The sequence below is a fragment of the Megachile rotundata genome, chromosome 5 (genome assembly GCF_050947335.1).
Source record: "Megachile rotundata isolate GNS110a chromosome 5, iyMegRotu1, whole genome shotgun sequence".
In the NCBI taxonomy this organism is placed as follows: Eukaryota; Metazoa; Arthropoda; class Insecta; order Hymenoptera; family Megachilidae; genus Megachile; species Megachile rotundata.
The window spans coordinates 20,023,521-20,037,992 of record NC_134987.1 but is presented as its reverse complement, the minus strand read 5'-3'; the positions used below and the strand labels follow the sequence as shown (position 1 = coordinate 20,037,992).

General features: G+C 42.2%; 1 protein-coding gene across 17 annotated transcripts in view; it reads right to left on the bottom strand.

Moving 5' to 3' along the window:
* The window catches only part of LOC100876690 (uncharacterized), a 123,905-nt gene that overhangs the window by 57,379 nt on the left and 52,054 nt on the right, over positions 1-14,472 (bottom strand). For 16 of the 17 annotated variants that reach the window (XR_013038165.1, XM_076531713.1, XM_076531719.1 and 13 more), the window contains 2 exons: positions 4,302-4,350; positions 1,649-1,901 (listed from right to left, as the gene is read on the bottom strand). Coding sequence is in view for 16 of the 17 variants with exons in the window: in XM_076531713.1 (XP_076387828.1) it covers positions 1,649-1,901; positions 4,302-4,350 (302 nt within the window). In the remaining variant the exon portion in view is untranslated. The remainder of the gene's footprint in view (positions 1-1,648; positions 1,902-4,301; positions 4,351-14,472) is intronic. The other variant, XM_076531722.1, reaches the window with a different exon arrangement.

The window sequence follows — 14,472 nt, the reverse complement described above, 5'->3', positions numbered from 1 at the left end:
GTTCGAACAGATTCTTCCGTGCATCGCTCATTTCAAGCGAACAATTGCTAACGGTAAAAGGGACGAAAATAGATCCAAAGAAGATGCAGGAAAAGTTTACACAGTACTCGTTATTTAACTATGAAAATTTTTAACAACGAAATTTATGAAAAAAATATAAAGGAATAAAGAAAGACACGAAGTTTTGAAATATTACGTGTACAGAAACGCGAAATTGCAAAAATCATGTACTCGCATAAATACACCCTCGTTAAAGCGTTGACCCAATTAACCTGAATTTGTATAATTTCCTACTAACACAGCGATATATTAACCGATTTTTATCTCGATTTTAAGCGGAATCAAAAAGTTGCACGGGAAACAGTGCATACTGCGCGACATCGAAAAAGAAACGAACATTAGGGGAGAGAATGTAAAAGGTCTGGAAGAAGTACGTAAGTACGGGAAATCAAGAAACTCGTGTAATTAGTGTTCCCCGGAAACGATCTGGTAGATGGGAGTTAAGGGCGAATGGGAAAGGGAGGGATGCATCATGACGGTCGGAAATTGGAAATGGTCGAATGTACCGGTAAAAAACAACGAGCCCAGCCAGATGAGAGTTGAAACCGTGCCAAAATCTGGCTGCGGGCGATGAGCGGGCAAGAAAAATTGTTGATTTCATTAGAATCCTCTCGTCGAAATTCAAATTTCATCGACGTTCGCGAGAACAACGAAAGCGAACAATCAAATACATTTCGCTTTCTCTCGCTCCCTTTCGTCCCCTTAAATATTTTTATTTCGTACGGGCGGAATCTGTTAAAAACTTTATTATATTCGGTACATACTTTTTGCCTTGAAAATTCAAAGCTTCGAAAGTTTTCCCATTAAAATATTGAACGACGTATTTTGTCATACCCATGTAAAGAATATACCGCGTAACAGAAATATGTAATTGCTTCTCCATTACTTTGTTGCGCGAACGGTGAAAACAAGTTAGGAGATGTTGTCTGACCAACTGTTTACTAATACTACTGCCACTCTCCTTTCCCGCGAGGGAAGCGACCATCGAAACATCGATTAAAAGTTTGTACTGCTACTTTTATTACAACGAGGGAAAAGATATACGACTCCTGAACAATATGTACAGCTTTGTTAAGAAAAGTGATGCGTCGGTATTGAACTACTTAAATACTTGCTACTGTTCTACATTTTGGCATCTCGCGATGCTGAAAGAAAGGACGAGGATTCAGAGATCGACGCGACAATAGGAACGTCTCTGGCGAATATTTTCTTGAAAATTCCGGAAATAGAAACACCAACATTACAGTCGCTGCCGTTCAGCGCGAAGAACCTCGTTGAAAAGACTAGTATGTAACAAATTTGAAAAAACAAAAATTTACTATTCACGTTTGCAACTTTATCTAAACAAAACACGGAACGCAAGGAAAAAAATTAAAACAGAACAGGTATTCTGAACGAAACCAGTGGAATCACGAGTCGTCTGGTTTCCCGTTGAAAAATCATGCTCGGTGTCGTCCCAAAGCTGAACATAAAAGAGCGTGCACCGACCCAACAAAAAAAGAGGGGAGACCATATTCGCGGGAGAAAAAAAAGGTGACACGTAATATAACCAGAGACAGAAACGGAAGAAAATGAAAAAGGTTCTGACCTTTGTAATAAAAGAGGCAGTACTCGGAGAGGACGAACCACCGTTTCTTCCAGAGCATGAGACCCTCGGAGCCCTGTTTGTGTAGCCAGCCCTGAAGGGCGACAGGGGCGGAGAGTGGCCTCTTTGCGGCGGGCGATCGTAAACCCTGGGACCCGCTTCGTCTGCGAACACCCGATACGGAAGCTGCCACCCCCGAGCCATCGTTCTTGCTACGCACCTGGACAGGTACGGGGAGAGGCGCCGCCTGGACAACCTGTAATCAGTTTACATTTTTCTTCCTTTACAGTTCAGAGCTTATCGTAGAATTCTCAAAATTACCACCTTGCTACGTTAATTCTTCGAATTTCTGACACAATTCTACAGTCGGTTTCTTCGAGTCATTGTTTTCTCTAACTTCTACGCTAATAAGCTAAGAAGATTTAAGAGAGATCCTGCGAAGAAGTTAGAGAGAACTTACGAAGAACCTGAGAGAACACTCGGGAGGAGCACAGAGAAGCTATTCTAGCAGCTAATTGGTACCAAATAATATCATTGTATTTGTGATCCTTGTAGAATTTGTATTAAAAGCAAAATATTCGGAATTTACTTGTTAAGCTCGTCACTAGAAACAGTAATCGATTTTTCAAATCGGCAGGACTATGCGTTAAAAAGTTTCATCGAGATATAGGGCAAATTTTCTTGATCGATGGTAATGGTTGAAATTTCGAACAATTAAATTGCTATTCATTTTCTCTGGACCAGTCGAATCGATCGTCGAACGTTACGAACGGTGCCGTTGCTGTAGTCGGTGCTGGAGCCGCTGCAGAGGTCAGCGAACGAACAACCAGTCGCTCACAGACCACTGAGTTTTCTGCTACTTCTCGATTTCTACGTTAAATCCAAACTGTACCAACTAACGAGCTGGTCGAAACTGGACGAGAACAACCACTCCTCCAACGTAATCGGCTTCTCGTGAACTCTCATTGTACAGAAGTATAGACTATAGACCGTGGACCGATTTCCCTGAGAAACACTTGTCCTCGTTCAACGAGAACGTTCTTCTCTATTTTTTCAAACTAGTTTCATCGATTGCAGCTTTCAGGAGGGAAGTGAACGCTTCAAGAAATTTACGAGATGTTCTCTCCTTCTTTTTTGCTTCCGTCGTTTTGCCCAATTAACGTATCCGATATTACTACGGAAGATTTGCTACGATTACGCTTGTTCCGAACACAGAGAGTTAATGTAATTAGTTTCTTTCAAGACGAAGCGAAGCAACGAAATCGTTAAATCGACGATGTTTTAATATTCTGCTCATTTAGTTTCGCAAATTCAGATATTTTTATGGGCAGAGCTCTACGGAGTTCAACTCGTGCATTTATTTTTAATTCCTGTTACGAAAGGTTACATTTATCGGGGATTTATAATTACGCGTTGGAAAATTATATTTAAATATATAAAAGTTTATATTAAGCTGGCAGCGTTGCGCAGCTGGGAAAGTTAGATTTATCCTGGTAGTATTTATATTTACTTTATAATTACGTTTATTACTATCTTAAGGCGTTGCTCTAGCGTTAAATGGCCAAAGACTTCGTTTTTGTAACGCGACACGTTTCCACGAAAAAATCAATGTTAATCAATATTACTTCTTTTGCGAAAGGTAAAACGAAATTCAAAAGACATTGTAAATTATAATTGACAAAAGTCACGCAGAATCACGCAAAATCTCTCGATAAAACAATGAACAGCGGTCCTTACCGCGATGTCTGTTGAAAACGAAAGAAAACAAACACCGCTTTGTTTTTCATAGGTTATTGTTGCCGTACAAAACGCGTAACTCGCAGTCGGAAAATCCGGACGGAAAGCTTTTCTTTCGGCAAGTAGCGCGGACGGGAGGACGAAGATTCGCTTAAAAGATTCGTTAAATCAAGGAGTACTTGCACAGGATTCGGAAGAGGGATCGGAGTCGAAACTCCTCGATCGAACGTATTCACGAGAAAGTTCGTTTCGTGATTCGAGAAAAACTCGTGGCGAAAGTTGCACCGACCAATTACCTTTATTCTTTGTTCCGTACGCAGCTATCTCGAGTAAACGAGGCTCCTATAATTTTCGCAACTATTTATTTCGATCGAAAGTTAGACGCATCGCGTGGCGTTGCAACGAGTAGTCGTAGCAACTCAATGTCCCTAAAATTGACCGCAACGCTATCGAAATTCAGTAAGCTACACAGCTGCGACTCGCTGAACCGATTAAATAGCGAGTAGCGAGAAGCAATTCATCAAAGAGCCACCTACGCGGACAGGTAATTAAAGAGCAAACCATGTAACTGGAAACATTTAAAGTTTCTGGTTAATTCACTAGGGTTTCTGCATTAACTCCGAACCCTTATCGCGTCGATTTAATCGTGTTAACTTCGAACGACATCGCTAACTACTAACCAAGTCCTATATCAAAGACTACCAGGAGCTCCTTTACAGCCACCATAAACCGGTATGAAGCGGATAGATCGCTCTCTAGAAGTACAACTTCGCTACTGATAAGTAGACGGAATATCCCTCTAAGATTGTACTCTAGAGTTTGTACTATTCCAAGTAGAGGATCGATAGCTATTATCAGAGGAGAATTGCGTACTATTTCCTCTTAGATTAAAGTCTTAAATTTCATATTTAATTCGCACCTTTTTGCTGTCCATTCCGGACGTCGAGCTGGTCACCGGCTGGTCGAGCCTGAAACAAAAAGAAACAACTCTCTAATTTCACGCTGGTAAATTGCATATACATTTGTAATGAGATTACGCTAAGATTGTGGTAAAATAATATATTTTTTTTTGTCACATTGTCTAATCTGAATTTTGCGAATTTTTGTGTGTGACACCAAGAGAAATCATATTAATGCGTATATATACGGAAGTTTTCTTTCTTCAAAATTTCTATACCATTTTTTAACCAAGTGCTCTTGTTCGAAGAGCAGAGTTTTCCCATTGCGAGTGCAAGAAGGAATCGCGCACAAAACGTAGGCAAAAAGAAACCGAACGGAAAGAAACTTCCCTTTTCCTCCTAATTGACGGAGCCGACTGACGCAAAGTGCTGTTCAAAGGTTCACAGTCGATTCTGTATGCACCCTCTAGCGAAGGGGTTGAAGTTGTTAACATGCGTCGAGTCTCGAAACAAAAACGAGGAAAAAACGCGACGGTAAAGGAGTCGATAAAGGGAGTAGATTTCGTTGAAAGGATTTGCTGGTACTCGCCCGAAAAGGGCACAAACTTCGCGTTGAAAATGTCGTAGAACTCCAAGGTTTTCCACTCTCGCTCCAAAAGTTAAATTTACCGATAAAATCGCGTTAGGAAATTAATCATCCGCGATAGATCCGACTTTCGGTAATTCGTAACATTTTCTCCGAAATTTTTTCCAACTCGGTTACGCTCGATTCAGTTCGCCGCGATCCAATCTTACGTGTCTCGAATCTGCGCGAAACAATGTTTCCTAAAACACTTGTGCTTGTTCCCTCCTCAAAGGTATACGATTTTGCCGATGTACAGCAATTAAAAGAATAAAAGCAACGTTCTTTCCATTTTATTTTCGCGACAAAGATTTAGGTTATTCGCGGGATGAAGAATTTCTAATACGTGGTCAAACAACGCGACGGATTAATTTTTCCAGGGGGAAATGAAAAAAACTCGATCTATCGGATCTCGTCCGCGATTTCTCCGAAAAATTCCCATCGTTCTTTCATAGTAACGAATTTAAAATGTGTCGGGTTACAAAACCCCAACCCCATCCGCGGTCAGTGGATTCAGCCGTCGCGACGACCTGATTTCCAGACAATAGCGGCGACGTTTTTTACGCTGATGTCATTGAAAATTTATCGAGCGGCTCTGCAAAATACTTGATTCATAGGAGCAGGTGAAACGTCTGAAAGGAGAGAGCTTCTCCCGAGCCAGCCCGCAAATTGCTGGATACCTCGGGCTTCCTCGATTTACAGACACGACCATTCCACGTTTTTCATCCACCTCGCGTTCCTTTCTCTCTTTTTTTTCACTTCAGTGTCGTTCGAGAACGAGCAAATAGCCCCGATAATGCTTCAGAGAAGCCGCTTTAATTTGTTTAACGCGGTGGATATCGCGAGCCTCGCCGAATGACAAAGAGAGCTATCCGAATCATTTAGTATTAATTAAACGCTTCGAATCCTGGATTTTCCATTTCAATTAAACGACTAAAGAGATGTCCTTTTAGCACTTTAGTGATAAACTTCGGTCTATTATTCAAGACTCTATGTATAGAATACCGTACACAAATCGTGCATTACGGAAATTGCAAATTCTGCACATCGAAACGAACGAAAGGATTTTTTATCGTTTCACGATGCGTCGTCGTTTTCGCGATACAAACGATTCGAAATTAATCGTAGACCAGTCAATAGGTGCTTGTCACGATTTATTATTTTCACGCGGACTGTATTTCCAGCCAGGTGCGTTTCGCGAATTCGAAATAACCCGAATGTAAGTACTCGAGCCTCGGAGAAAAGAGAAAACCGTTCAGTTTCAGCAAGAAACTGAATTAAAGGAACGAAGTTCCGACGGAATACAAACGCAAAGCGTTCAATTTATTTCCCGGAAAGTGCTCATACGAGCTTATATTCTCCCATAAAACGTATCGAGCTATCGCACTTTATCAATCCCGAGGCACGATAAAAGAGAGAGGCTTTATATGGGTGGAAACGAGCGGGCAGGGTCATACGGAAGGTCAGTCCGCTACGAGAGGAAATCGATCGATCGACCCGCACGATTTTCCGGTTGAAAGCCGCACGGGACGTGTTACTCGGAACTTTTTCAACGAATTACCTACACGCGTGTAACTACCGCTACAAACTCCCAAGATACTTACTAAATATTACCAACAGCGAACGTGCCGGGTTACCGACGAAATTGCTACCGCGCATCCTATCGAATCTCTCTAATTTTTATCGTTACACCGGAGAATTATATCGCGCGCGTGCAGCATAAACTACCGCGTATAATCGTTTTTCATCTCGACGAAAGATAGTATACGTTTCGACAGAAGCTATCCGTAATTTAAATAACTAATTGCTGTAATTAAATCGTGCAATTTAAAATAAGCCATTCATAAGTCTTAACGGTCGACCGTTAAGCGACACGCTAAACGAGAAATCGATAGCTAATAAGGCGACGAGCAAATAACGACGGATGACAGAAGCGGCCGCGTTCAAGTAACGAATGAAGTCCAGGAAACGTGCCAGTTGCGGTAATTGTTTTAGCCGTGGCAGCGTACCGAAAGCTACCCCCGGCTAAATGGCAGTCGAGTGGACTGCAAGTTCGATCGGTACCGTATTCCTTCGCAATTTCAACGAATCGTGCTTTCTATTAAGCGAACCCCGACCCCGGCGTTACACGCGATATTAACGCGAACGGTTCGCGCTAATCAACCGAGCGGAATTCGCGTCGCGTTTTCAGCGTTTCTCGAAAAGCGATCCTCAAGAAAGCGAATGTAAACGAGAGGACAGCTGGAATCGACATTGCTCTCACGTTTCATTAGCGAGTACGTCTCCGGTGAAACGTAATTCGCCGTGCAAAAACGATTCTCGAGAACGTCGGTAAATTGCCGAAAATTCTCGTTAATCGTCCGCGACGAATTGAACTCGAATTAATTGAGTCGACCGAAAAATTTAATTGCAACTCGAAACTACATTTTTCTCGTTGCTTTCGATCTTCAACAGGTTGTTCCATTTTAGAGGTTTTCCTTTTTAAAAACTGCGCCGATCGTTAAGCCGGCTAAATCGCTTTTACATTCGCGCGTTTATTCGTGGAAATAAACGAAACATTTTCGCTTGTTATTCGAGCAAAGAGATCGTCTTGATAGATCATCGACGTAACGATGATCGAACTTTAATCGGTTGAACTTTCCCTGGACACATGATCGATTATCTGGTCGGTCAGCAGTCCGGACGAATAAACAAAGCTGCTCTCCGGAAGACTGAATTACTTCCGCTGTCATTGCGTCATACCAGAGTAGAAAACAAGGTCACACGAATGTATAACAGGAACGTGTAAAACAAACAAAGAGTTTCGACTCGTTCGCGGTTCGATACACTTCGCACTTCGCTTCTTCGTCAGACATTTGACGGTTACCGAGAAGTCTTTCAAGAGGAAAATAACGAACAAAGAGCAAAAGAAAGGTAATCGAGTGCGCGTTTTATGTTATAAGGCTATCGATCGGTTTAATTCCACTTTTGTCCGATACAAATCCTATGAACAGCGATTTTCACATTGTTTCCTTTATTCCCTTTTTCATCAGCGTTTTAACGAATCGCGATCGCGTCGAATAGGCTACGATATTAATACCGATTAACTGACGCAGTCGATACAAACGTTATAAATCCTGGTGTACGAAACTAATGGCATCAGCGTGTCTACAGCGATCACGTTGAATATAATAAACGAATATTCATGTTAGAACGCGTAACGATATTACCTTCGATAGCGGATTCGCGAGAGAAAAATTCAATTAGACCAGTACATGGAACGAATAAGCGAAGCTGCTCGTAAAACATGCACGACAGACTGATTGCGACGCTTTGACACGACGATATCATTCCCATAGAATTATGATTACAGTGAACGCTCGGAAATCACTAATTTACGCTGTTTACTTCGCTACCCGCATAATTGCACATATTCATTATATCACGGCAACGTTTGCGGCATACCAAATCGTTATCGAATGCATCGCTGACTCTAACCACATTGACGGAGAAAATCTACGGGCCCAGATCGAATAATCATATGTATGTCGGTGTTCGATGTCGCCATCGACGATTCACCGCATCCTTCGAATAACAATCGAAAAACTAACGACTGAAATTGACGTCGGATTTCATTCATCGAACGATTCAATCAAAGCATCATTTCCGGTAACGAGATCATTCGATATTTTGCTAAAATATCTAGAACGTTGAAACATTATTTGTATTATAAATTTTGCAAGTAATATTGAAAAGAATTTATCTTCAGTTTTTCGTCACGTCCGATCTGTTTCATTCCAATGGACACGATAACGCTTCTGATCTAGATCCATAAATTGTAGCAGCATACTCTGCGCGCCTACGAATCGTCAAGCAGTATCCAGTTCGGAAGCTGGATCGCGAGCATCCGCGGGAATCGTTGCCTCGCCACGCTGACCCAGCACATTGTCCTCGTCCTGGCTCGTTTCTCATTCCTGATCGCGTTAATCTATCACTCTGGACGCATTATCACCGCCACGGAATGCTTATCGAATCGTCGACGATTCTCGAATCTTCCCCATTGTTTGCTACTCGACGAGCCATGTCCAGATCGATCGACCGAGTAGCGAAATTTTTCGAACGATCCGAAAAGAGGTGAAACAGAAATTTGGATGATGAGAAACAGAGAGAGAGGACGACGTCGAAGCATGGTCACGTCTTGCACGATCGAGAGTGGCTCGGTGTGTCTTAATTCGCGCGGGAATCAGGTCGGGGCTATGCGCCACGATGCGCCACGGTTTCGCTGTTTAACGCGATTCTGCACACGGACACACGTACGACGACGTTTTAGACTGGCAAATTACAAGTTTGCCAGCAACGTGTCTCGCGTAATGCGCCGAAACAACGTTCAAAAGCGGTCCGTTCCGACGGTTTGTAGCATCGAACGAAAACCACTTTTCCTATATTTAACTACGAAACCGCGCGAAATAATTCCGTCAACAATATGACGCGTACTGATAAATATTTATCGTAAACGTGGTGCATATTACCGTTTATCCTGCAATTTCGTACGATCAAAGTTTCATTTTAGTCGAAATTTATCTTATTTTAATCGCATCTCCTGAACAAAATATTTCGGTGAACGCTCGGTTTTAAATACGATTTACAGGACAACAAATGGATACAAGTTCTGATATAGCAAAGGCACTATACAATAATTACTTCTTGGGTCGTTCTATTTTTCTTCGCCGTTCCTCCCTTCACAATTTCCAATGTCTTAACTCCTCTCTCAGGAACAAATCTTTCCAGGGTTCGGTCAAGCTTGGTCACTGACAATACACTTGGCGACCAGATCTGCTCCTGTCCACCTACAGCTGTATTTTCTCGTTTTCTCCGAGTTTCCCAAAGGCCCTTGTTACCTCGCCCATCTGTCTTTACTCTGGACAAGTTTCTCCGAGAATTGAAAATCTTCGATTCGATCTTCGTAAAAATATTCTTTCTCAATGTGCAGATTTTTACGTTAATTATGTAACGTAAGGAAAGAAGTATCTCCTTGCTTTCTTTATTTTTTTTAGGATATTCGAAAGTGGAGTAAATTCTAACCTACGGCATCTTTGGATCCTTCGGAAAAGCAGACATCTACCTCTTTACGAATCATTTCTCCATATAACGTAGATACTCGAAAGTTTTTGAGTTATTTGCTTTCCAAGTTTTCCTTCAGCTTCGAACACGGTTCATGTTAACGCGTCGACTAAAAGCGTTTACTACGTCGGAACGACACGCTTTATTCGAATTCGAGAGTTTGGAATTTCGGAACTAGAGCTTTTAGGAATTTGAAAGTTGGAGAATTTATTAGGCGATAAGCTTCGCAAACGTAAATAAGGTAAAACGAAGGTGTTTCAGAAAATAAGTTATTACCGTTACTTTTTGAACATTCTGTACTTGATATGGCGGTGAGTTATATCGCCTTTCGAAAATTTTTATGGGGGAACAGTAACGTAAGAAGGAAGCGATATACCACCTGCTAACCCCTGATAAACGTCTGGTCGTTTATTCTTTCATAGTTTCGTGGCTTCTTTAGTACGCTCCTGAACGAAAGGATAAATTGAATCTCGCGGAACCTCTATCGTCGAACCCATGATGTAATCCGTTGAAAAATGGGATAAAGAAACAATATTGACCGGGTTTATATCGCTGATGTTTCACTTTCTACCAGGAGAAATCTACCGATACGATGCGATACGGACAGGAGGCGAAATAAATCTAATACACACTGTAAATATCGATCACGCTGTAAATATCAATTTGAATCGGAATGTTCGATGTTTGTCGCGCATAATTTTTCAACTTTCTCGATGTTGCATAGCGAGATTACAATCTTGAGACATTGTCTCCGTCGCGTACACGAGCTGACATCGAAAACTGCATCGATCAATGTCCGATCAATTCGATTCCTTCTCGTTCGCTACCCGTTTCTCTCGGTACCGCTGCAAAGTCGCTACGCTTACCAAGACACGTTCATATCGTCGACGTACGACGTCGAAAGTTCTTTTCAATTCCATGTCAAGCTTCCATCGATCAGTTTTCTCTCTTCTTCCTCCTACCTTTGCCGGATAATATTTTTTTTCCTTTCTGTTCCAACATTGACAGACGTTTATGCGCGATTCCGGTATACGGTACGTACACAGCTTGGATTTTCTCCCCTTGTACATCCGACAGAGTTTCTTGTCTCGATCGATGAATTTTCTCGAGGAACCTTGAATCGTACTGTCAGAATAGATTCTTAAACGTGTCAGCGAGGAACGAGACAACGATCCTCGATGCTTCAGAAAAAATACGCAACGATACTATTTGTTATTCTCAATTTGCTCGTGTTCAAACAAGAGGTACGATTTCATTTGGTTTCAAATCGACTGTTACGCGTGTAATTTGTAACGTTTAAATTTGTAAAAGGTTGTAGGCAATCGAGAATCGCAATATTTGTCCATGAACGCGTTTTATCGCGAGTGAATAAACGTTAATGTCGATGACAGTTCGACTTATCCAGAACATCGTTTTCGACGCAATCTGTAGGAGGATTGGAAGAGTTATAAAATAGGGCAAGGTAAATAGAATAGGGAAAGAATAGATAGAACAAGGGGAAAAGAAATTCTGCAAATCGGAAGTTGCCAACCGGATGGTACGCTGGCATGCCGTGGAAATTTCTTTTCGAAGAGGAGTAAAATATTCAGCTCGCGAGACGACCGCGTCGCGTCGTTCCTTCGCCGCGGCGAATCCATCTTCTTTTGTCGAAAAATCTTTCTCCTCGGCCCGCGTTGCCGAGGATTTCCAAGTGTATTTGGGCAATTTTCCAGCCAGGCCGGCGGTTCGAGGTTTCTGGATTTACACCTGGCGGTTTTGCGATCGATCGACCGCATTCACGGAGCTCGAGCGCCGGCTCGGGATGAAAGAGAGATCGATTTTTCGAGCGACCAAGCGACAGCCCTCTATCCACTAGGCTAATTACCACTTTGTCTCGTTTTCTCCCTCTCGAGAGAACGTTGCTCGTTCGATCATTTTTTTAACCCTTTCGTTACCTGACCCAACCCGCGCTTGCTACATCAGCCGCTAACTCGGCTTAAAAACCGCCGCGTGATCTTCGATATCATCACCCGCAGCTCGCTTTAGATACCGACATTGGAGAAAAAGCGCTTTTTTATTACTACAATTTACTGTTTGGAAAAATCGAAGTAATCGTGAATGAACGACCATCGTGGATCTTCGCACGTAGCTGCTCGAAAAAATATATTTGTATTTTTCTCCTTTTCTTTCCCCAATTTCAAATATAATTTGTAGGATTTCAAAAAGCGAACGCGTTAAAAAAATAATTCTTTTCAACGTTCCAACATAATTTTGACGACTTCAAAGAATAAACGGACCGCAAGGCAAATTCTCTGTGCCAAAAAAAATGCTTCGCTGTAATAATTTTTTTCTCTGAAACTCGGCCAAAAAAGGAGTAACTCTGCAACGTGTTCGTTCGATTTACATAGAGAAAATTTCCCATTTTCCAACGAGAGAAAACAGCCGAGAACGTATAAAAAATATTTGTATTTTCCAAGAAGAGCGCATCATCGGAAAGCGCGAGTCTCACGCGGCAGCCGACTGGCAGTCTTCGCGACGTTAAAGATCACGATTCGACTTGCCAAGATTATTCTTCTCCTTCGTTCTCGCGCGTCTCCAAAGTTTCTGCTCGAGTTTCACCGTCGACCGTCACTTCCAAAGATCGTAAAGTAGAAATTCGGAAACGATGGTATAAACGGGTCAAGAGTTTCCACGGGACAACGGGACATTTCGAATGCGAGGCAAGCTTTGTTCGCAATTTCCACGGTGTTCATCGGCGACGGAGAATCTTAGCAGTTTCGGCTAACGCAATAATTCAACGGAAGCTCCGCCGTAAGTTTACGCTTTCAGCGACGATCGCGTGTAATTCGCAGCTGCAGGCTTCTGCATAATGCACCGAGGCAAACGCGTAACCCTTTCGTTGTTATGGTCGCTTACGCGTTTCACGAAACAACGTTCGCGTCAACTCTAAGCAGGAGGGTTCAACGTGCCATTGTTACCAAGCATAATTTTCGCACCACGAGATCACCTCTTACTACATACCAAAAGAGTTACTATCGCTTAAAGAGAAAAACAGAAAAGTAAAGAACTCTCTGAATTGTTAGAACTCGTCTGATTATCATCGGAAGAAGAAATAACGTGCAAATTAGTGGTTTATGCAGTTATTCGTATAAAATTGTATACACGCTATTATCGGTGCAACGTTTGACACGTTCTTGCAAGGAAACGTTAGGTAAAGCGCAGCATTAGTCGAGGAATGCTCGTTCGAAGAGTTTCTACTCGAATTCAGTCGATTGGTGAACTTCGTTCGGGGAACACGCAACACCGAGGCGATATGTAAATTTCAACTCGACGCTAATGCGGCCGATAGACGTCACGACGACGAGGGAATTGCACGGTAGGTATAACGCAAGTGCAATGGAAAATAGATCGTAAAGGTCGACGAGCTCGCACCATCGACCTGTGTGATTGTTTCCCGCCTCTTTTCAGCTTTCGTTTACCATGAAACTGAACAACCCCCGAGATGTGTGCGCCCTTTTTGTTACCTGTAATATACAACGGTGGTTATTCGATAACTAAAAAGCGAACCGAAGTAAACGAGTTTTCTGAAAAAAAAATAACAACGTTTTCGGACGTTTAACTCGATATTTACCACCTACAAAAACCGATTACTATCTTATCACGGTTTTCTCGATATCGCTTAACTTTTATGAATAAATTTTTCTTCGTACCCCTGAAAACGATGATAGATAAAAATAGCCGAGTAATCGAGATCGGTGCTCTACCCGGTGTAAAAAGATTCGTAACGGTATAATCTATCGTCGCGTAAAAGCTCCTAAATCTGTAAACACCGGTATCATTGCGTCCTAAGACCTCTGACGAAGCTGGTTGCAGCGTCGGTGAAACCTGGAGAACATTTTCCTGCTGAATACGGCTTCCAGCCGAAAACCTCGAACCATAGGTATTATTATAACAAACCGAGCCGTAAAAGCTCGAAAGTTTCGTTCAAAGGGTTGCAACTAGCCCTTATTCAAAGGTTTGTGAACCTACCTACCCATTTTCCAGATAGTATGTCTACGAACGGTACCGGAAAAAAGTTGTTCTACGTTTTCCGTTAACTTTTGCATGTCCAATTTCATCTTTCGTCCTTTGATATCGTCGTCATCCTTGCCACGCCCTGTATAAACGAAATTATCGAACAAACCGAGCCACGAAACCCTGAAAACTTCTATTCAAAAGGCAGCAACTAACTCTTGCTCGGAAGTTTGGCCGCCTGCTCAACCTATTTTCAAGATGGATTTTCCCGTAAACGAAGAAATTTTCTCATACAAAGAAAGTTTATTCTACATTCACGACTAATCTTCGCTACATACATATAGAATTTCGCGCTTCGTCTCCGATTCTACCGTCATTCTCACCGCATTGCCGGTGCAAACGAAATTATCGAAGTTCACGAACGAGTTTCGGTGGCGTTCGTTCTCTAATTGACATTATTAAACTCCCGTGTAAAT